The following is a 24,601-nucleotide window of genomic DNA, read 5'->3' as shown; positions in this document are numbered from 1 at the left end:
TCATTCTTCGCCATTCACGATCTGGAAATGATTTCTGAACGATATTTAAAACATGGCCACTGGCCCATAATTCTCGGTGAATAACTTTCTTAATTCTTTCACGATACACCTGCAGTACGTTTCTTGGCATAAACTCCACGGTGTATAGTACTGCTCGGTACAAGAGGTATAGTGTTCCGAAGACAACCCCTTGCAACATTATTATAGACAATAGCGTGAGATATACTAGTGGTCCATCGAAGCGTGATTCCGGTCCGTTTGTCGGTTGCCCAAGCGTCTGTACCTATATTGAGAATAAAAGAAAAAAAAAAAAAAAATTTAGAAAAATCATTGCGGGATTTTATAGTCCAATGGCGGGAGGAAGTTTAATTTCGAAATTGATTTTCGACCTGAACAAATCGTCGTACCGGGCCCCGAATCAAGTGACGCAGCCATGCAGCAATATTTAGGTTAATCTACAAAAGTGCTATAGGCACCGGCATAACCAGATGACGCGATACGGACAACCATACGAGAATTACGTAAATAATAAATGATCGATATATCCAATAGATCGATACCACGTCAATATCGATATATTCGTAAATCGTTTCCCATTATAACGATCACGATATTTCTCTGCCACGCTTTATAGTCCTATGTTGCGTCATTGAATTCGCCATTTTGTTCCGGACCAAAAATTCGTTACGGATAATTCGAACATACTTGATCTCGATCGAATCCAATAAATACATACGTACGATCGGCCAGTTCCAAGGAGGACACTCTCTATGAGACCCTAACGAAGCATATATTCGTTCCAGCTGTTTTACCGACACGTAGCCCGAAGATTTCTCAAGACACTAATACGACAAATGACGTACATCGGTAACCTTATCACTAGACAATAATTTTAATTGCAGATCAAACCCTCTGGGCGATCCGCAGCATGCCCATGGAACCAGTACAATTTTGACGAAGCCAAATCAATATACTAGAAAGTCCAGTACGGAACGTCGGATCGTATCTGGTCTTTCTTATTGAAAAGTCAGGCCAGAAATTGGTCGTATGACAGTTTTTATTTTTATATTTTTTTTCGAGCATATACCGTTTAAAGTAACTCTCTTGCTTACGCTCTATAAATCATTGTTATTTAGTCCGCGGAGTTTGGCCATCCAGGTACCACATAAATCTTCATTGGTGATTCCACCTCTCCGGTACGTGATACGTATACACGTTTATTACCTTCGGCGTCTATATATATATGTATACACGCGTTAATATATCTATAGATACATAGAAATTTCTGACGCGAAGTTTCACGCGCCCACGCTCTAGAAACGGGACGGCTGGGTATAACACGTGAAGTGTGCATAGGTTCCCTACGTCGTATCGCGCTTTGAAAACTGTTATTTGCTGCGTACCCATGACATTTTAAACGGACTTCCGCAATTTTTTAGCGGCACGCAAGACACCTCATGGACTCGTCTTGGCTAACTCGTGCCTGGCTGGATTAAGGTATAAGACGAAGACAGGTTAATACCGCAGCGAAAGGATTTGACGATGTCTCGGCGCACCGAGGATCGTACCAGGGGACGAAGGGGAAGCTTAAGGGTAAATTCACGATTACTTCGAGGACGATTCACCCGGGGCAATAGATAGTAAACGTTGAGCGTAAACGTTGATTTATGCTAAACGGTAAAGATCGTCTATTTTCCCGGATGCTGGAAGCACCGTAGAGTTCGTAGAGACCTAATTTTGAGGTTAGGTCGAATTCAGAGCCGCGCTAGGAATCCTAACGAATTTTGAGGATTAAAATTTTTTAATTAACGGAACCAAGATAAATCGATCGAATCGATCGGTATGAAATAAGTATCGATCATTTATTATATTTACGATCCAACCTGAGAAATCTCCTCCTTCTGATCTCCTTTAAGTAGGTGGATAAAAAATATATATATATATATATACGTATATATATATATATATTTGATCCTGTAAATATGTTATATACATAATGTACATTACTCTGTATGTTGCCAATATCTATTAACACGTATACAAGTACGTCGAACCGTCTATAGATCGAGCTGCCTATAGTTATTCTATAAGTGGCAGATATAGGTACGCGTGAATATTCATGAGAGATAATCAGGCCAATTAGTCGTATTTCACAAGAAATTTTGATAGTTTATCTCGGTGGTTCGGGGCAATGCTCGTTTCGAATAATTTATTTCGTAAGTAGCCGTAAACGTGCCGTCGGACCGACTACCGACTTACGGAAGCGGCTTCCTCGCTGGCAACGTCGTACAGGATCTTTTTATTCCTTTTCTTATTCGCCGCCATTACCAGCTGACTCCATTCAAACTCGTTCCGGTATCCGCATGCAAAGATGCTGCCAGTCTGCGTCACGTGTGTACGAGTCTGTACCTATATATAAATGTTAAACATATAGGTCAGCGAGTCGCAGTAAAAAAATTACCAAAAGTCACTAGGATTATATCGAGGACGAGCCGAAGCTAGAAGCGTGACAATTTCACGCGGGATCACCCTAGCATGGACAGTTCGTAAGGTACGCCTGTTATTGTAAACTGTCCTCGGGTGCCTTCGGGCCACGTACCGATCCTGTTCGGGAGATCCTTTTTGGCTGGTCCGGTACCGTGCACTTGAGCTGCGTCCTTGCTTAGCGATCTCAAAGCCGCGAATTCACGCGCGTTCGCGGCACGCAAGAACGATTCCGACGAATCGGTTCGAGACCCGTGACCGGGCTCGTGACTGACCGTGAATCGGGTCACGATCGGTTCATTTTAATTTTTGATAGCCGTGACGTGTCCTAAGAGAGGCTCCTGGGATATCCGGGAATCCGAGTGTACCAACTTACCGATATGTATATATATATGTGTATGGATCATTCGATTTCGAGATATCGATCGACCGACCGTGATCGGTAGGCAGATGGCTGGTGGGATAGAATAAAAGGAGCCATTGAGTAAAATAGATGACAACCGGTGGCAGCTGTTACCTTCGGTTGGCCAGACTGCGAGAGAGCCATCGCTACCGATTGTGAGTTGCCATACTTTCCCGATTCGATTTAATTGGATTTCAAAGAAGTACGAAGATAGGACAGGTCGATTTGTACGGCGCTCGATCGGGAACTAGATCGCCTTGACTCATTGAAATTTCCAGTTGCATTCTTATCTGGTCAGCATCCACGCGTATAAGTCATCTGCTTTCTTCCACCTCGTCCCTTTATGCGGAAGATACGCTGCCGGAGTATCGCGGATAGCCCGTATAGTCCGTACGTCGTAGCTATTAAGTAAACTTATTTCTCATAAACTATGCCCCACCGACTTCTATGCTAATTTATGTTAACAGATCTCGATAACGCGATCGAGTTTCGAAAAACACGTTAGAATCGCGAGACGCGACGTGAATTTCACTTACGTAGACCGAGGGGAAATCCCGTCCGGTGACCAATAGCTAAGGCGGGAATATTTGAAATATAAATTCGAAATTATGCAAAGCCTCGCTTAGAAATTTTCATATCGATCACTGTCATTCGTAATATTCTTGGTTGATGGGAGAATTCCAAATTTCTCAGCGTTACGGAATGTGGATAAACAAATAACGAGGAAAGACGTACTCGCGAGCTACTGGCAAAGCCGTGACCGTCTTCCCTTTCTTTTTCGTCAGCTCGCAGTTCTTGGTCCTGCATCGGTATTTTCTTTGTTAGTATTTCGATGATCGTCCAAAATTTATTCTCATGGATCCTCCGTGCAACTTATTGCTTGTAAATACGTTCTCAAGTGTAACGTATAAACTTTTTGTTCGATCGATGAAAAATTCAATAATCGCTACGTCTAGCCGATCTACGCCGATCGAGACAAAAGCAAAAGAATGACGGCGAGCTTTAAGAAAAAATTAAATTAATCCAATCCTCGTGCCAGAGGATGATTAAACGTTTCGTGCCACTGCGATTAGTCCTGCTAATGAATAAACGTTACTCCCTCGGATATCCTAGGGGGGCATCCTATAAACAGTTTAATTATTTTTTTTTTTTTTTTTCACCACAGATTCATACTGCGTCCCGAACAAAATAGTCGTAACGGTTAATTCGTGTCGCCGACTCTGAGCTCGGTCGATTCACACGAAGCGTTGCGCGCCATCAATTAAATTACCGGCGTTCATTAAGCCACGAGACGGGTACTGGTAGCGCCTTTATATTTTGTCACGTCTGACAGATCGAACCTCCTGTAAACTCCATCGACTTCTGGTCTCCGGTGCGTCCGGACCGTATGGACGGGTCCACGTGGCACCTGCGATCGAATAAAGCGCAAAACTCGAGGAGCAGTGAAAATACGTTATAAATTATAATTAAATTCATCCGTCCGATCTCCGGGGCGCGATACACTCCCTGCTGCCGATAAATATCGTTAATGGACTCAAGTGCCGGGCATTATTCTTGGTTAAAAATATGTCGAACTGGTCCAACCCCCATCTGACAAAGGTAAAATATGTGTGTATATATTTATATGGTGCCGCTTTAATCCTGTAACGAATATTCAGAGCAGACTGTACCGGCCTACCTAACCTGCCTTCTGGAGTATACCAACGGGTGCAGGCTCGTACACACGAAGGTAGACTCGGAACGTAAAGCCATTTTTACAACGGCTTTAACCTATATTCACGTAGACATGAAGAAATGAATTATCGGCAGGTAGAGCCACTCTTTGGGTCTCGCAGATTGGTCGATACGACATGAACAGGTTGTACACATTAGCCCATCGGACTAACCCCACATACTGACCAGCGATACGGTCGGGACCCGCGTATAAAGTCGCGTTCATACGAGAGCGCCTGTCACGCATACATAAATGTAGTATAGTCGCGATGGTATAGTATATTTATTATAACTCCGCACGGATGAGACACAGTGATAGATTATTACAGTGTTAAAGGAGTGTGCGCCTGGTGCACACAGGGACAAGGAGACTAAGATCCTAAGCAAGTCAGCGAGGCATGGAGAAATAGCCTCGGAATAAAAATGGAGAAGAATTAAAAAAAAAAAAAGAGAGAGAGAGAGAGAGAGAAAAAAAAAGGAAAAGAAACAAAGTTACGAAAATAAAGAAAAGAAAAAGAAGAAAGGACGACGAGGAAGAGGGAAAAAAAAGATGAACGATCTTTAGGATCTTGGCTGACTACGCGAGATACCTACCTACCTAGCTGTGAGTAACGTCCACTCGGCTAGAGTTCCATCGTGGACGTTGTAACAGACTGACTAACGGTACCGGAACTTAGACCGAGGCTGACGTAGCGGATGTTCCGCAGAGGAAGGGAGTCATATGTAGGTCTCGCTTTCTGATTGGCTCTCCACCGGGTAGACTGTAGATCGTAGACTATAGAACGTCCGTCCCCGTCCAATGACGGACTCACCTGTTGCTCTTGGTAGCGTGCAGGCGCGTGAGAAGCCCGAAATTTGGGGTCCGCAAGGACCCCAAGAATTTTTCATTTTATACCTTAGTCGAATCTTTGATTCATGTTTGAATTATTTTTTATCATTGCGTTCTCTGCACTTCGTCGACCAGGACTTTTTTTTTTTTTTCTTTTTCTATTTTTGCCTATCCGATCGTCCTTGCTTCTCTTTCTTCGATGAGTCTAGCTAACTTCTCACTGATCGATGCCAATTAGAGGGCCCCGGCACGGCTCCGATGGCCGGTCCCTGTCATTCGTCAAGTTCGCATTGACGGCTGACATTTAATCGCGACCGGTAACTCACGATGATCGCGATCGCCGACTACAGTCCCTGCGTAACTTGTACAAGTACCTACGCGACGAATCTGTACGACTTTAACCAGTTCGGAGTTATTTATTATCATCGTTACCGGTAATCTCTAGATTCGTCAGCCGACGAGTGAAAAACGCGGGGATCACGTATCGCCCTATCTACGAAATATTGATAAGGTGTGAAAAACGAAAAAATTTGACACCTTTGAAAAAAAGGCCTAAAAATAAAAATTCATTGGAAAATAAATTTTTGAAAAAAAAAAAAATCGGTGACAACCAAGTACCGCGTATAAATAAAAGCATCGGGAATCGCCGTTGAGACAGCTTTGAGTTTAGTCTCGTCGCGTCAGTTCTATTTTCGTATCAGAATCGTAATACGAGGGTCGTAGCCACATCGCCTACGCAAATCCGAGGGTTGAAGTCTCCACGATTGATACACTCGACTGCCGACAGAGGCGCTCCGTCTCGCATACGACAATACTCATAGACTCTCTCCCTCTCGCTTCCTCCAGTCGGCCCTACCCAGTCACCCTCTCTCTCTCGTTCACCCAGCAAGTCCCACTCGTCGAAGTCTCCGCCGAGCGAGACGTGCCAGCGCGTCGTTCCTCGTGTCAGGGTATGAGGCCCGAAAAGCATAGCTACGTCCTTGGAGTCCTGGCTATCCATAGAGCATAGGACCCGCCGACACGTATCGAGCCGGGGCCTTATACACACACGCTGGCACACACTCGCCGAAGGAGTCACGGGTGGATATATAGCACGAGAGTGGAATCGTGGAGGTGGCTGGGCCTGGGAAGGGGTCCGAGGAGGTGGCAGGGATGGAAGTACCGCTATACCTGGAGTCGCCTCAGGCAAAATACATACCTACCTACCTACCTAGTATATACCTCGCAGCTTATATACTACAGTACCGGTACTACGCGACTCTATAATACAAGTGCAAGATCACCGTGTACCATAGGAACCTAAAGCGAGTACACTATAGCCAGGGATATTACGGCAGTGTTGCTTGCCTTATACTTCTACCTACGTAGCGCGGCTCCGTGTACCGAGACAACTTTGTCTTCGGCGAGGAGCAAGCCGTTCGCACTCTTGCGCCCGCCGGACTACAATACGGATCGTCGCAGTGCGTGTGCGCCTTGCCAATCAACGTGTACAGATAAATGTCATCCCGGGTAAGCGCGAGGTCCAACGCGCGTGAAGAGGCAGAAGCCGCAGCCGCGGATACCACCGGTAGTCGTCGACAGCGGACTATCCCACTCCTGCGGAACCTAACCTAGACTGTGCCTAAGAGTCCTACCTGGACGGGACCTCGGTAGAAGAGCCCAAGGTGGTATCCAGAACGTGTGGTGCGCGCCGAACTCCTGCGCCGGCACTTCCTGGCAGCCACTGGATAACCCACCTTCAAAACGTCAACGTCGACCTCCGACGGAAACTCCTGCGCTGCTGTGAAACTTCGATACCGGAAGGGACTTTACTCTCGGCTCTCAATAACTTAACGAACCGGGATCATCCGTTGCTACCGTGACATCCGGCAGTGAGAGTGTTGCCGTTCCATGGCTGGCCGCGAGCAAGACCAGCCAATGTCTCTAACATCTGGTAGCGCGCTACGTTACTCCGTGCGCGAGTACGAGGCTGTCGCCTAGTGAATTTCACTGACTTAATGTGTGCCGTGTGTCCGCGATGAGTTTACCACGAGGATTCGACTGCTGAATCGTCTTTTCGTTATCGTCCATTGGATATTTGACATGTCAGCCGACTACTAGGCCGGACGTATGGGTGCATAGTGCTGGACACTGGTACGTGCCTCCTTGTACACGGGGGACCACCCTTACTGCACGTTTTAGTATACGCGGCTCGTTTAGTGATTTTACATTGGTTGTTTTTTTTTATCGGAGACGCGATATTCATTCAAGGATCACCACGAAGGATAACACTCGTTCAGATTTCTACGTGACTACGTTATCCACGACTACGGAAATTCAGCCAATTATCCTTCTCTGTTATCCTCGGGCTTTATCTTCGTATTTCACTAAGGTTTGTTATTATCATTTGAATATTCTATTGCGTGGCTTTATTTAGGCTGTCTCTTTGTGCTATTCACTTACGGCCACGTGCAACTTCGGCATCTTGGTGGCGATTGTCAGGCGGAAGCATGGGTCACCGTGTATGTTTATTGTGGCGGGGTATGCTTCTTGTGCTGGAAACAAAATTTTGGGGTGTCATTCATTTTTGAAAATTTTTTTCTTATGCATCGCGGATTTTTTATTCATTTAATACGCGATACGAGCTAGTTTAATTTGGGGCTTGGAACGCGCTGAGTTTGGGATTTGCTACTGGGACCAATTATCGGCCCTGGCTCGTAGTACTCACGTGGGATCATCTTCAGGAGCGTAGCGTTTGGGCGCTTTGGTATAACCCTCTCTCAGGAACCGGAACTTCTGTACGCATGGCTACACACTGCCAACGTACAGCTCAAACGCATTGAGGCGAACGTTGGTGCTTTTATAACACGAAAGGAATAATGAAACGTCCTGTACTCGTAGGGCATTCTGTATGAGTTATACGGGGCAAATTTATATTTTTTCTCTATGTAGGTATATAGGATTTTTTTTTACTCTAATGCTATCCTGATGAATTAATTTTACGTGGATGAGCTTCGTATGCAATTTTTTGACGTGGTACTTTTTGAAAATGTCTGAGGTGTAATATGGGTGAAAATATGCTGTGGCTAAGCCGAAGACAATCTGAACTATTCTTGGATGGGACTGAGGCACTATTTCACGGCGATTGCGTAATTGCGGTGAATGAGAAATCCGATACGTCGGGGCATTATTAGCGATTATTCTCATCGAATCGAGAATCGATTATTGATTTTCAAAATTTTATCCTTATTTTTATCGACGGATTTTTGGTTCGATGCTATTTCGGAGTTTCACGTGACTCCTGTCATGGTGCACACTGTTGCCGTTGTCATTGGCGGACTTTTGACAGCTCTTTCTGACGCTCGGCTTGATTTAGTAGATACGTGAAAAATGTCGAAAAACAACATTTTTATACCATACTTCGGGGCCTCGGGGTACATTTTTTGGTTAAGATAACGACAGTGTCTTACGGCCGCACTGTGAATTTCCTCATTGTATATAAATGAGGATCGCCGGTTTTGTGTGTTGCTGGTTTTACATATACGCGCCAGAATCAAAGGAAGAGAATATTATGCCCATTAACCCAGCACCACATTCGTATGTGAATTTCAAAATAATTTCGACCAAGGTTACAATGAAATCAGCAGGAAAGCAATTCTGTTAAACAAATGTTTTTCGTATTATTTGCCTCGAAAATTTTTCCATCACGTGATAACGTGACAAAAAAAAATAATCGTGCACCTTAACACAAAATTTTACCGATCACGATCGATACTCGAACAACGGATTTACAATAAATAAATCGAGTCGTATTTTTCACGTTAAAACGTAAAACGTCTATTACCACTCGTAAAGACGTAGCTTTCGCCGGGCGAAAAAAAAAAAAAATTTCTCAATATTTTCCACTTGTCATGTAAAATCGCGATAGATTTAAATACAAGGAAACAGCTTGACTCTTGGAACGAATCAAGCCGAGTTTATAATTCTCAATACGACTCGACGCGATTTCAATTGAAAAGTAGCCTGAACAATTTTTTTTTGGACGAAAAAAAATTCTAATTTATAAAATCCAATTGTCACCTTAATTATTAGGAGTACCGATGGACTCTTCGCAAAAAAATTATTCGCATGCTCCTAAGTCGTTTCGCGACAATTGCAAAGAAAAAAAATCATAGTCCCCGCACAAAACGACTCACTGCTCGCTTTTTCGCAATAGTTCGCGTGCGTCAATATATATCTATGGCGATATTATAATTGGCTAAAATTCCTAGTGACCACGGCCCGCGACCGTTATACAGTATTAATTAACTTTAGAATCGCAGTCGCGAATGCAATAACCATTGGAAGCAGTATATATATATATATATATATATATATATATATATATATATATATATATATATATATATATATATATATATATATATATATATATATATATATATATATATATATATATATATCATATACATACTATACAGATATATAATCCCTACATCTAAACTCCAACGATTCGTTACTTTTACGTATATAATGGGGTCAGCAGAAATAACGTCCATTTCGATCGATTCAAAAAAATAAATTGCAAGTGACTCGCTATCGGGTCAATTCGACTCCGGTTGGATCGAGTCGAGTATATGAGTCTATTCAAATTCCATATTTTAACGGGTAATTCGCTCGGGCGCTGGTAAACGTTCTGAAATCAGGTGAGAAAAAGCGCAACGGTATCGGGCGCAGTACAAATTTCTCTCCAAGACCAGTTTCAACGTACAAAGCATCGCCATGCCGTAATCGTCGTAGTTCTAAATTTTGACTTTGGCTCGAGTTAAGGTCTTTAAATTTCTAAACCTACTGTACATCCATGCATACCATATACACTTACTTCTATATCTATCTGACTCTTGATCGACTTCATCCAAGCTACTTGAACTCTCGACCGCGCGATGCGAAAACAGGATACCATTGCGAAATGGCTTTCCCAGAGAAAATATCTCATCCAATCGAATTTATCTTATTCCGCTTGATTTGTGTGTAACAATGTAAAGCGGGTAAATTGAATACAGTGAAATTTTATACGAGATCGCGTAATCGGGATTAAGCTTATATGGCTTTTAGTATCCATTGTCTTTTTAGAAATTCGTCTTAATAGCAGCCAGTGATATATGTTTTATACAGGGTGACTGCGAATTAACAATATCCCTTAAGCCACTCAACTGTACGTATATACGATTCGAAAAAAAAATTATTCAATCCAAAAATAACGAGCGCTCTCGTTAATCTGACTTTTTGTTTTTGTCACCAAAATTCTTCCACCTCAAAAATATCCTAAGGCCATAGCTCAAAGGAGTACATCAATTTACTAGGATTAAATAGGTCACGGGTATCCCGTGACGTGGAAGCGCGCTATTAGGGAGAAACGAGGGTAATTGGAACGTGGAGTAATTGGAATGTGCCGGTCAAAACTCTCGAAAACTCATTACATCTAGATTTTTAGCTAAAGACGAGACAGTTGAGATATTAAAAATTTTTTCGACAAACGTACCAAAAAAAAATGTGTAAAATCGTTACGTTGTCAGACGTGAAAAAAAAAAATTTTGAAAACGTCGAAAAAAAAAATTGTGAAAATTTTTTCAACGTAACAACCGTCAGTATAAATAATTGCAAATTTTTTTTCTTCAGAATTATTACGCCCGACATGACCCAAAGTCCAAAAAAAAGTAATAAAGCCTTGCCAAGTAATTCGGACTAACATATGGTGCCTTGTTGCAACAGCTATACTTCCACTTGGTATACCTATATACTATATCCCAATAGTATAAAATGCAGACTCTAGTCAGTCTTACGGCTTCTCCTATAGGTGAACCACTCGGCTATCAACCCAGCAAATGTCAGAGTATCCCGGGGTATCGCGCCATGCTAGAGAACCTGTCTTACCCATACAGATTTAGTATACAGAAATATTATACGTTAATCCAAGTAGGTGCAGCGAATACACAGGGTGGGAAGAAACGTTTGCGACAGGACAGGTTCGGGTAATTCATTGTCGGGCTTATCTAAACTGGCTGCAAGTGAATCCGCTTGATTCCAATGAAAAAAAAAAAAAAAGGACTATTAGCCAAGTCTTTTCTTACGGAGTTCTTTTTTTTTTCGAGACAAAAAAAAAAGAAAAACAAACCAGCGACACTACGCGACCAAAGACGTGAGATCATCACCGTAAAGGCCGACTCTCGCGGAATTTCTCCTTGTTCCTCGTGTGCATTGGCTGAGGAAAAAGGAGAAAAAAAAATGAATCTTCGTATTCAAAAAACAAAAAAATAAAAAATAAAACTTTTCACGTATACAACATTTTTAAGGATCACTCGGTCTTCGGTTCTGCTAATGTTGGTACTGTCTGATTTTTTTTGCCACAACGTTCCACCAACCTCTATTTACTCCAAGGATCTTACTTCGTTCTTATCGCTATAGGATTTTAGTATTCGCGTAGGATATCCATAGACACGTTGTATTCCCACTTGGTCTCTTAGTCACAGCTTTCTACCAATCGGTTAGCTCGTGGATCTTGCACTCGTGAAGTCAAACACTAGATATAGGTATATACGACTCTATTGAGGTTATTGGTTTCATCCGCTCGTTTTATACCTTTTCAAAATAAGCGCGGGAAGGTATTACTTACTCAAGGTATATACCAATATATATCCGTATATCACAGTACAGTCCGGCATACCTAACGCCATGGCAAAGGGCGATCATCGACTATGCGGTGCGTCAGAAAGAACCAGAGCACACAATCATTTGTCGACGTCATTTCGTCGATTCCTTTACTGGCAATGGTATCGACGCATCTTTATCCTCACCCATCACCTCTTTCCTGGATATCACCTAAATTCGCTATTTAACGTATAAAAAAAAAATTCATGCTGACGTTATACCCACGTCACTTTGACTTCGTACGCAATTTGTATATTACACTGCTTACACCGGCCTACATCCTAGAGGATGTATATATATGTATACTATATATATATATATATATGTATATGCATACGGTATACTCACTCTTAGCTCCCTTACTCAGTCTTGGTACGCAGATCCCACGCTTACAGATGCATATCTTTCTCATTTGGTGGTTTCCTTTGTTTTGGCTGGCATCGGCTAACTTCCTGCTATTTTCTATTCCCTTGCCCTGGGCTGCATCCATCCTTTATGGGTTAACATAACAATTTCCACGCTCCTGCACCGAAACTTGTAGCCAGCTGTTAAGGAGATAAAGAAAAAGAAAATATAAGATGATTTGGCGTCGAGTTAATTTTTTGAGAGATTTCGAGGAATTTTTTTTTCCAGTATAGTTGAATGGGAAAAAAAATTGAATTTTTTATGCGATACCACTTTTGTTGTATTGCACTTTTTTTTTATCCGCACAAAATTTTTTTCCATATTTACGCAAGTTGGTACGCGTGTTACCGTTTTGTGGTGTTAGCTATCAATATTGATTCTATCGATGTAATCAAGAGACATAAGTGTCATATATATATATGTACAGTCCAAGGTGTGAGTTATAGCTTATACACAGTGTGCTACGATCTTAAGTAGGATTCCGTAATAGTTCCGCAGAAAAAAAAATATACTCGTGTTTCATAAAGCAAATGACGGTCATTACCTTACGGCGGGTATATAAGGCGAGATCGGATGCAGCTTATTTTCTCGCGTAATATCGGCGTCGTTAGCAAAGAGTGTGACTAAAGGGGAAAAAAAAAATTTAGACGACAAGAGATTACCTTAATGGCTAATTAATTGTTTCTAATTAATTTAATAAATGCTTTCACTCGTTTATCGCGTATCAGTAATCATGAGTTATTTATCCGTGATAAAAAAAAAAAAAATAAAAAAATTTGAGTTAACTTTTTTAGTGAACTTTTCCATTTTTATTATTCGATATTCAGCGGTCCTCTTATCGAGGATGAAGTTTGATTTATGATAAAAAAAAATATTTTAATTGACTTTATATAATTATAATTACTGTTGCTTCGCTATTGTAATGTTAATTATATTGAATCAGTCAAAAGTGATTCTTACTATGAATTTGAATTGGATCAAGGCGTAAAATTGATATCTTCGGCTCTAGTGTTTATTAGGTCGATGGCATCGCAGTATCCTTTAAGGCTTGTGCGTGTTCGCGGTTACGTAATATCCTATATTTTCCATAACGACATGGAAACTACATAGTTCGGTAACCTTTGCATACGCATGCGGGTATGTAGATAAGGAGTGAGATTGTGTAATAAATAATGAATGCGTAAAAAATTAATTATATATAATTGAAATTGCTCTGTTTTATTGAAAAAAGAAAAAAAAAAGACATTTTTTATACGCGTTTGAATTTTGAAAAAAAAAAATTTTTTACATCGACGTTCAGTAGGAATGCATACTACGGATGCAGTCGAGAATCGATGTACGAGCTTAGGGCAGGTTTTGCTCGAGCGACACCAGAGGAGAAATTTTGCAGCTGGTAGTCTTAGCGATTCTCAACAGTATAGTAATACCGGGCCTAGACCAGACTGGACTATTACAGAATAGCATAGGTGCAGACCAGGTATACTGACCCAGTGCAGAAGCCGTACTCGACTCTATACTAAAGTTGGCAACACCTTGCTGACCAATAGGGAATCCAAGATGCACGTGCGTAATTGCATTCGAGTGCATACAGTTGCATGCGACCAACAGTTCGTGTTCTGCTGACATCCTCGACGCTTGCGGCTAATAGAGAACGCGTGCATCGCCAACCTGAGAATGAGCATATACCAAGTGCTATACCTACTCATTGATTCACCATACCCACAGACTAGTCGTTTACAATGCTTATTTATAGGTTACCCTATAGAGTCCTTAATGGACTAGAATTTAATATACATATACCGAGAAAATGACTGGTACGTGAAAAAATGTTACTGTAATTGCAAGAATTTTTTAAAAAATTTTCATACGAAATTCGATCTTTTCGTAATTTTCAAATCTGACGTAAAGGTACAAAGATAAAAAAATTGGTCGAAAAAAAAAATTATAAAAAAGTTCCTCGTTGATATCTAATTGAACAATGACACGAAGCAAGAGAATACTTTGTTAACTTTATTCAACGCAAATGAATCTCCAGTCTCACGTTAATGAGAATTATCAGTACTATCCCAGGCGAGATACCCGTGAAGGATGTTAGGTGTCTAAATTTGAAGTCCCAAGGATGCGTAATTCGATTCTCCAAAATGAGGCGATTTACGCGCTTCCGGTCTCTCGCGTGAATCACGTGAGAGCGAATCTCATTTCGTGGTTCCTTTTCATGACCTACTTAGGAGGACCCACTTGGAGCTCTCTCGTCTAGTTTCCACCTTGTAGCCCGTTTCCACGTAGCGACCACGGAAGGAATAGCGTAACAGTCATTACAGGCAGACAGTAGCGCACGGGAGTGATCGCTGGCGATAAAAGTCGATTGTAAACTCGGTATAAAAATTGACGTTTTATAGGTATAAAATAGGCGCACCGTACCACGTGTCATTAGCTGTCAAATATAATTTGATAAGAGGTCCAATTAATTTGCAACGTTATATCGTGCCGTTTTACGATAAAGGATAATTCATATCGTCCGAGAGAATTATGCAATATTTATATGACACTTTGCAGTTATGGCCCATTGCCAACTTAACCATCTGACAATCTAAATGTTCGCTTCGATCGAATTGACAAAGTCGTAACTGTATCGCGTAAACATGGACAATGTTGCTGAAAGCACTCGGTGCAAATATACATACCGCAAACGTAATAACCACTCTGGCTAACGTTCCGTGTCGTTTCCATTGGAGTTACCATAAACAGACAATTCGAGATTACATTATAAGCACTAAAGGAAACAATGACTGCAAATAGTTGCGCAATAATTATTTGCAATTATTCATGAAAAGCTCACTCGGATTCGAAGCCAATAGAATTTCAAAGAAATTTTCGGACCGATGAAAGAAAGTTCAAGAGGGCAAACATTGTCGAAATACTCTTGGGCAATCGCGGGTACTTGAATACATTAAATTCATTTCCACCTATTTGCCACGCTAATTAGTCGGCCGTGTAAGTATACGGGTAACCAAATTTCAAACTGACCGTTCTTATACCGACATTCCTGAAAATGTACGTTCCGACTCTCAATGATCGGCTGAGTATTTTGACACGAATCCACGAGACTTTCGAAAATGACACACCGCGAGGATTTTCGGTTGAATCGAAAATTACGGGGTTCCGTCGGCATATATACATATATACATATATATATATAATATACAGTAGCCTCGAGACACGAACGATTGTAAAAGCATCTGACATCAAAGACGAAAACTTTAACGCCTGGTTGTGATGAATCGAAGATAGTAATTGGTCAGACTTCGATCGTCGCATTGACGCTACCCGAATATATTTAGGGCCGAGAGATATTTACTACCGTTACGAAATAAGAAAAGATATGTATGTAAAGGAGATTAGCGTAGGCATTAAAAATAACAGATACCAAAATATGTGAATCAAGTTTGGTTTTCTAATCGTCTAATCACCATAACGTTATCCGCCGTCTAAAAATTTTTCTGGACCAAAACCACCTTTGAATTCGAATTTCGTTCGAGGTTTTCAATTATTCAAAATAAATCGTACGGGGTACGTGTCTTAAGAGAGCAACCCTTTTACGCAGCCGTTGACTCGCGGTGGCTTCAAAAGTGAACTGGAAGTGGAGCTGACCCAGATTTTTTTTTTGTTGGCAGCAACAAGATTGCCGATAATGATTAAATCACCGCGCCAGTTTCGTAGAATGGGTACCAACCTATTCTCTATACCTTACCTGCCTGCCTTTATATCTGGTAAAGTCATTGCTAGGAGGGTCTTACGAGTTTTATGTACGTATAGGTATATGTAACTATAGGTATATGTAACGTACGTATAGAAAATTTTATATATACGTAATGGTCGGGTTTGTACGGTATCTTTGTGTATATATATATAATATATATATATACACAAGGCAATGGTTGGACATATAATGCCTATGTAGCTATGAGAGTCATGACAGCTTCAGGCTATGTAGGCGGACTGCTGGTTTGCGCAACATTGGGACCGCTGCTATCGTTTCGTTTCTGTCAGTTATCTAGTAAATAGGCTATGTACCTATATAGATACGTAGGTATGCATGTACCTGACACGTTATCCCTTGGTTGCACCGAGCCCGCATTCAATTGCCCGCTGATAATCTGCCTTGCGTCCCGTATGTGTCCGACCGCCGTGACTACGGTCAATTAAATTAATTGGAATCTTCAAAGTTGCGCCTGATCCTACGAGCACCTACGTACCCACCTACCCACTCGATTGGGTTCGCGCGAGAGCAAAGAGATCATTGCGAACAAAACAGAAGAAGCAATCCCACCTATTTCCTGCTGTCTTAGGTATACACGTATATAAGGATACGAGTGCTGGTAAGATCGAGGCTTAAAATTATTCTTCAATAGAGCACTGATCGATGCGTGACGTTTTTAGGTCGTTTCCGTCGTAAAATTTAATCGGTTTCGTTAAACGACGCCGGACGTCTTGGAAAATGTTCAAAAGATAATAGGCGTCGAACAGGATATCTTTTTATCGCTATATTACACGCAGAAGTGTTTTTGATCATTTTGCTAACAAATTTCCATAGTCGGTTCGGTATAACGATCGGATACGTTAAGTGAGCTGAGCTTAAGCCTACTTAGATATTTTCATTGAGCGGCAATGAGCCTTGCCTAAGTCCGTTTAGAAACGTATGCTTGTGCATGGTCAGTCGAGAGAATTAACGCTGGAAGAATCTCTTTCTTGTCAAACGATCTCACCGTTAGGTGTTCGACTTTTGTGCGCGATAGAATCCCAAAATAAAATCTTAATCGTCGCTCGTGTCGAGTTTCATGAAGCGTAGGTATACGGTGGGTCATTAACAGTCGCGTGTTAACGAGCCACTATTGTAATGCACTGGCAATAACGTTGCCAACTTATATGGTCAATAAGGAGACATTCGCGGTCGATAGGGACATTAGAACGCCATTTTTGTTTTACTTTCTACTTTTAAATCACTTCGAGATGCAAGGTGGATTCATCTGACGTGTATATGGTGGTAAAAAAAATTCTTCCATTATCGTATCATCGACCAACCATTTTTTTGTTGCTTTATATATTCACTTTTTTTTTTTCTTGTGCAACAGTCATCTTTTGCCTTCCCGTCAATCGAACGTTATCCGATCGCATCGGATCTTGTCATCTACCCACGTATCGCATTTCTTAACAGTTCTGCTTCGTATGGCAGATCGATTGAACTCTGTTTCCCTCTGACAGCCAGCCATTATTTATCTAGGTCACTCCTGCTCAGCACGATGAACTCATCTTCCTTCGAGGACCACCAGGAGCCATACAATTCCCTAGAATCGTAAGAGGCATGTTTAAAAGAAAAGAAAAGAAAAATACTTATAATCAAATGTATCTCACGTGGACAATTCCATGTTGGATTTCAAATCGTGCTCCGTCGGTATCTGTATAAAAATTCGTTACGGTCTCGCACGACTGGCGAAACTGGAAATTTCCACGAACCGTTGAAGAATCCACGCGATACGTTTTCCATGTATTTGCAAGCGAGTAGAATTGCTTTAGCAGAATTAGTAACAGACTTTACCACGGACGTTGCTGGGTCGATAATATTTAATACCGTCCACTAAATAGAGGAAGGGATAAATTAAGTAAAATCAGTAATGTCGCAATTGCACGAGGAATATTAACGAATACAGACCACAACTAGTTATCATGAAAGATACAAGATGAAATCATTAACTTTACCTCAATGAAATCCCGTCATGGCTGAAAACGAATTGAGAATTGACGAAACAGCCGCGAGGATAGTTACGGGACCAATCAGCATACTTTTCGTAGTCTTGCAAAACACGGAGTGACCGCGCAGCTTCTTAACGAGTCGACGAACTTAATGCTCCAGGGAAGTTCCGCCATTTTACGATGACTACCAGCAAGGTAATGATTTCACTGGATGATCCCATAAACGATTCCCAATCTTTATGTCTGTTGCGCCATCTGTACCGATCTTATTATTTCTTTTTCATACGATATTTCACTGAAATAAATATACACGTATATACAAATATATATGTATACATACACAATATCACTAGAATTTCCTGTTAAGCGGCAACTTCACGCCTTTGTAGTATTTCATGGCAATAGGGATTGTCCCATAAACGGTCTCGGTATGTATATTGTATACGTGCCTGAAGTTGCCGTCGGACACAGAAAAAAACACAGCGTAACATGCATAGCACGTATAACGAGTATTAGTATGAATAATAATAACAGCATCATCTATCAAAACAGAACACGTAGGAATCGTAACGAAATGAGATCGGTTCTTTTGCGTAGGAAGCCGAGTATAGAAGGCAGTATGTATACGTCAGCTTAGAAACTAGAGCGATCATCACGAAGCGTTCCGTTAATCCGTTATTTATTGACTACATTGGATATCGACTAATTCTTTAACAATCACGGTTAGCACTCGATGGATTCTCAATAAGAACGATACACGAGGGGCGTAACGAGATCGTAGTCAAGTCCCTATTGAAAGTCCCGTACCTGTCTTCTGAACAATCTAAAGAAACGAGACGTTCCATAGGATCCGACGTTAAACTAGACTAATCAGTGAATTAGTATCGTCGATAAATTCAATCTCTGCTTTATCTACGTGACCACGATTGGCAGATAGAAAAGTATCGAGAAACGGCACGATTTATTATGTCTGTATAAAATCAAAGAAAGACGCTTTCCTATTTATACTGAATATCCATATCACAATCTAATTAATGTGTCTGTCGAAACGAACTGGAAAAAAACCAACCAGACACTATTGACGTACACATTGGGAGAGCAAGGTATAATTTAATCGTATCGTATTAATTGACGTTAATTCTGTAGAATGTTAAATTTTAATGTTAATCCAACGAGTCTCCAACAAGTATCCATATAAAGTTCCGTCGCGTTTTCACCAAAACGACGTTGCCGCCGGTTTATCAGACCATGTCCACAGTACAATTTTTCTAACCTAACCGCCGGGCTCAGACACGCCGGGTTACTGTTTGCTCGGGCGCTTGTAGCCGTTAGCTGCTACCCGCAGCTCATCCGCCGCGTAGACTAAACAAATTGCGCTTGGGTCTCGGAGACTTTTCTTCTGCGTCAGACAAATCGTGTTGTACAACGTCGATATGTGTTTCTATTTATATGTACAAAACGAAGAACTCACTGACGTAGCTATTAAAGGTACAAGGCGTATAAGTACGACGTCGTCGCCTTGTCATGTAAATACCGTTAGTGCCCGGGCAAAACTTTCACGTTGGTTGTACACTTTTATTTTCATGAATACTTTAACAAACTCGTGTCGTGCGTGCTCGTCTAAATGCGTACGCACAATGATTGGCGGATTGGATTATGTGCTTGAGTGTAAGTAATAAAACAACTGTGTATAGTATTTTAATGAAAGTGCTACTGAATTCAATTTTTTCGTGGTGTACCAGCGTGTGGACTTTAATCGAATGATATATTTCATACGAAATATTTGTCACTAGAAATCATAAATGTGGACGGCCAACGTAGGCGGAGATGGCTGACTAGCGTTTATTCCTGAAATGCAGGTACGGAATAGTATGAAACACGTATTAGTATGCTTGGCAGGGTTAATCAGTACCCGAGTATCTCGATGCTCGGTGGAAAAGTAGGCACGCGGAAAGGCTCGCCGATGTATTTTATCATTATCGTAATTAATACTGGTTAAATAGAGAAAACGGGATAGACGTCCTGGGCGTATATATATGTGTAATATCTATATGTATAGTTATGTTAGCTGCCTACGCGACGTCACTGACGTGCTACGAAGTCAGGTGAAACGGAATGCACCTATTTACTTGTAAATTGAGGATAACGAGAAAATGAAAATGAATTACGGAACCGACCAATTTGCAGAACCAATTGGATGAATCGGGAATGATTATTGCTGATCAATAGGGAGAAAGATTTAGCATACAAAGTATACAGTCACTTTAACCGAAGGAAGGATACAAATCACTTGTATTATTTATCTCGCGCATGAGATACAGATGCTAATTGTATATTCGTATTATTCATGAAGGTCGACGGCAATTGTTACGTAGTAATTAAAATCGCGAAGAACCGCAGCGGCTTAATTGCAAATTTGCCTAGACTACGTCGTTGCGCAACTGTTACCTTAATATTCCCCTAGATGCTCATTATGTTCTAACACTTTTTTCTTAACGCTTCAAGCCTCATTTTCACAGTACGAAATTTGACGTTTTACGTGCCCAGCGAGATATTCCGGTAATATTTTTATCAGAAAAAATCCACGCGGAAAGTCTGACCGAACTTTTCTTTACAAAATCAAACGTTAACAAGCTGCCACGTCATTCGCAATTTGAACTGTTACTCAAGTTGGCAACCGCACTAAGGGCTTCTGTGGTATAGAATGTTTTTATGCCCGACTATATAAACGGGGTGTGTGGTCAGGTTAAACCAGGACACTTTTTTTATTTTCGTTTGTTACAAATTTCAACGTTCTAATTTTCCATGAAATAATGGCTAAGGACATTTAACATATGCCTGACTCGCGGAGCTAAAACGAAATAGCCTTAAGCGTAGTGCGCCGCCATATTGTTCCTGTTATTTACGATTAGCACGAAAAATGCGTTCGTCACGTAGCAAACAGCATTGTTGCCAACAATGTTCCCAACTACCGTCAACTGTATCTACACCATATATATCGAACGCGAATTCACCTCCGTAGCACGTGTCGCCAAGATTGCCGTATTAAAAAAAAAACCGAGGAATCTTAAGGAACGCGAGAAAAGAGATAAATTCGCAAAGAAACACCAGATACCCCCCGAGGCAATAACGTGTTTCGCAATGAACAGAGCATAACGGGGCGTGAATTTTAACTTCCCTTAAAAAAAATGCCACTACGGCCAAGCCCTGCCTCTTATTAAACAAACTACCAGGCTACAGGTGCCACGTCATTTTTTTCTATTACAATGAAATATTCTACGATTCCAGCCAGACATTAATAACAGTAGCAAAAGATGGTAACAAGCCGATCTCCTTTACCATTAGTTCCCAAACCCTCGGGCTAAGATCGCTAATCCATTATTAACTAGTAATTCTTTTCTTCCCTATAATCTAAGAGCTATACGAATCCCCATAAACTTCCGTTATGTAGCCATCTTTTTTTTTCTCTTTCTTCTAGCTATTTTATACCAGAATCAAGGAACGTGCCATGCGTATTATTCCAATGCATATTTACCATATGGATTTCACGTATCGTACAATCCCGTAACGATATGCGCGTCAGAAACGGATGCGGCGTTACGAGCGACGGTAGCGTACAGCATACCATATTCTTTACACTATACCTATAAAACACAGTATACTGTGTAACACTGTACTACAGTCTGACGCAGTGTCAGGGTATACAGCGTGAATAAGTCTGTCAGTAGGGGCAAGTAAACTCCGTACAGAGTGGCCAAAGCCACAAGGACGTCAGGCTTCGGCAGACACTATAGATTTATGGGATCTACCGATCGACTTGTACCACGCTGTAGATAGACATCTAGATCCTACGTATTTTACTATAGCAAAGTACGCGCCAGGGAACACGGAACTCTTACATCATCGATACCTACCAGCTTGCGTACTTGAATTATATATAGTTATACGTACGTGGGTTACGGTGTACTTAGATACAGTATATACCATGGGTAGGTTATGTCTTGTACCAAGGTATCGATAGGATACATCTATATACCGGGTGGTACAGGAAGAACTTTTTTGTCCTTAACTTTACGTCCACGTACAATCTCCTGGTTCACTTGTCAAAGTTACTCGACACTTCCGGCGCTGCGTCGTTTCTCTGCGTTTCCTTTTTTTTTTCTCTATCTCCTGCCAGACTTGCGAATTGACATGTCGTCCTTGCGTTACTGCTAAATCATTCGTGACTTTAGTCTCATGGATTTAAGATACTTTTTACTGAATTCCTTACGCGCATACCAACCACCGACTCCGTATTCTCCTACTCTTACGTTACTTGATTGATGATCGTCTATGGTGGCAGCTATTGCAGCGCCTCGGTGGAGCGCTTCAGTACTTAGGATACTTATTTAGCAATTTACTTCGGCTCTTTAGGAATCTGCATGGCCGAAGGTGCTGCGTGGATCGGTGTGTACTCGTGGAATTATCAGACGTATAAGAAATATACATATATACATATATAAATAATAGGGATAAAAAGAGAAACAAGTAAAGCTAGAAAAAGGAAGCCAACTATTTCTACAGAAAAGTCGCGTTAAGCCAACGCGGCCTTAATGCGTTTTTAATGCATGTCCACAGTCCTGTGCTGTACTGTGGACAATTTTTCGGTTACGTACTCAAGTACTGTCAAATGGAAACTCTTCGTTAAGTCGGAAGTAACTGGATTCGTACGATCCGTCGGTGTTTAGGTTAGGTTGACGAACGCCGAACTTTGCCAGACATGGTAGATACTTTGAAACGACAAATATATATAATTATCTCTCGGTATGGAAACAAAAAAAGCTGCGATAAATAAATACCTAGTGATATTTACAGTGCTACGTAGCTGCTGGTAAATAATTGAAAAGCCCACGAGGAGACATTGCGTTCTTGCACGTATACCAAGATGGACGACGTTAGTTAAGTGCTGCAGAACATTTCGTATGCCGCGGACAAGACACGAATTCTTCATGGTAAATCCGTGGAGAGGAACGGATGTCGGGGGTAACTTTAAATGCGCGCTGCATCCTTCCCTGCGTTTACTTAACGTCTTCATCTTTTTTTTTTCTTCTTTTCTTGCGTCTGATTCATCCTTAATCTTTCCTCCTTTCAGAAAAGTCACCCCGCGTCGGATGCAAAACAAATTGACATTTGGATTCATAACAGGACCTCGTGGATTATTATTCGAAGTGATACTAAAATTATGACCACCGTGTATAGGATGACTTTTTTTTTTTTTACTATGTTCTTTGGTTTTAGGAATTCGTCTCGGTTGGCATTATGTAGGTTACTCGTTGCAGTAGCAAGTCTTCTGTTCGTAGTGTCGGGTACCTACTAATTACTAATTAGCAATTAGGCTTCTATAACGCGGTCCGAGCTGGAGTTGCTGCTTTTCTAGGCCAACCAACACTGAAATCCTACGTTCCTACCTAATCGCTCTGGACTCTCGAGCGTGCACGCGTCTCCCGTCCGCCATTATTGCTAACCCGAGCACGTAACACATCGCTACAGAAAACTGTATTAATAACTGCTAAACTTCGTGGCGAGTGTTATTTTATTCGGAGACCGATGCTTGTATATTTTCTCTGTATGCAACGTCGCCCTTTTATACACTGGACTGGGTTAAGCCGTACGAACAACGTGGAATGAAAGAAACGCAAAACCGCGCAATTCCTAATTGGACGCCGACGTCGAAATCCCCGCAATTACGCCCGGTCGGGGCGATACCCTCCTTTTATCGAGCATTTCAATTCCGACTTCAATTCCCGCGCTACTCTCTCTTCTCTCCCAAGATATTGTCAAAGTCTGAGAAAGTTATACGAAGTTCGCATCGATCCCGCCGTCGTTTTCTGCCGTAGGGAATATTCGTGCCCGGCCATGGTTTTTTTTAAGAACGCAATCACGAAACTCGACATTTCGTTAACGTCGACTTGCCACTTTTTTTCTTTTAAACGTTACTAACAAATTCAGATCGTTGACTATCCGCGATAAATGCTTTTGAATAGGTGTATATTAAGTCCTGTAAAAAAATAAAAATATATTCTCTTGCGCAATGACAATTCTGGAAATAAATTATAAAATTGTAACGAGTAATTCTTCCAGTGAACAACATTCTTTATTGATTCACTATATATATATACATATATTGCACTAGGAACTTATATGTATGCATATATCTATATGGTCCAGGCCGGCATGAAAGAGAACCCGCAATAAATACAGGTTCCTTGTAAATATATAAAGTCAATATTCCTTGTGAAGAGCGAGAGAGAGAGAGAGAGAGAGAGAGAGAGAGAGAGAGAGAGAGGGGG

General features: G+C 41.3%; 2 protein-coding genes across 6 annotated transcripts in view; one reads left to right on the top strand and one right to left on the bottom strand.

Moving 5' to 3' along the window:
- Window positions 1-19,617, bottom strand: LOC107264338. Its single transcript, XM_025081634.1, has 9 exons — window positions 19,342-19,617; window positions 18,279-18,567; window positions 17,934-18,156; window positions 17,631-17,866; window positions 12,465-12,661; window positions 7,872-7,963; window positions 2,260-2,409; window positions 86-283; window positions 1-21 (listed from the first exon to the last, which is right to left on the bottom strand). The coding sequence occupies exons 5-9, from the start codon at window positions 12,604-12,606 to the stop codon at window positions 1-3; spliced, it is 603 nt and encodes a 200-aa protein (XP_024937402.1). The 5' UTR covers window positions 12,607-12,661; window positions 17,631-17,866; window positions 17,934-18,156; window positions 18,279-18,567; window positions 19,342-19,617.
- Window positions 6,632-24,601, top strand: part of LOC107264336 (hydrogen peroxide stress regulator 1) — a 29,989-nt gene continuing 12,019 nt past the window's right edge. Inside the window, exons 1-2 of one of the 5 annotated variants that reach the window (XM_025081194.1) lie at window positions 6,632-7,562; window positions 7,680-7,800. The gene's annotated coding sequence lies outside the window, so the exon portion shown is untranslated. Of the gene's footprint in view, window positions 7,563-7,661; window positions 7,801-19,805; window positions 19,941-20,005; window positions 20,132-24,601 lie in introns of those variants that run through there. The other 4 variants (XM_025081193.1, XM_025081196.1, XM_015732491.2 and 1 more) reach the window with 4 other exon arrangements.

This window comes from Cephus cinctus, unplaced genomic scaffold, assembly GCF_000341935.2.
Source record: "Cephus cinctus unplaced genomic scaffold, Ccin1 Ccin1_scaffold0168, whole genome shotgun sequence".
In the NCBI taxonomy this organism is placed as follows: domain Eukaryota; kingdom Metazoa; phylum Arthropoda; class Insecta; order Hymenoptera; family Cephidae; genus Cephus; species Cephus cinctus.
The sequence above is the reverse complement of the archived record's forward strand: the minus strand, read 5'-3'. Positions and strand labels throughout refer to the sequence as shown.

What these genes read in the sequence shown, in the direction of transcription:
- LOC107264338 (XM_025081634.1), bottom strand. Translation starts at nt 12,606, where the DNA reads ATGGATGCAGCCCAGGGCAAGGGAATAGAAAATAGCAGGAAGTTAGCC. An exon ending in CCAGCGAGGAAGCCGCTTCC is followed by an intron (nt 284 to 2,259) that starts GTAAGTCGGTAG and finishes TTCTCAATATAG; the next exon opens with GTACAGACGCTTGGGCAACC. An exon ending in ATCGTGAAAGAATTAAGAAA is followed by an intron (nt 22 to 85) that starts GTTATTCACCGA and finishes AATCATTTCCAG; the next exon opens with ATCGTGAATGGCGAAGAATG.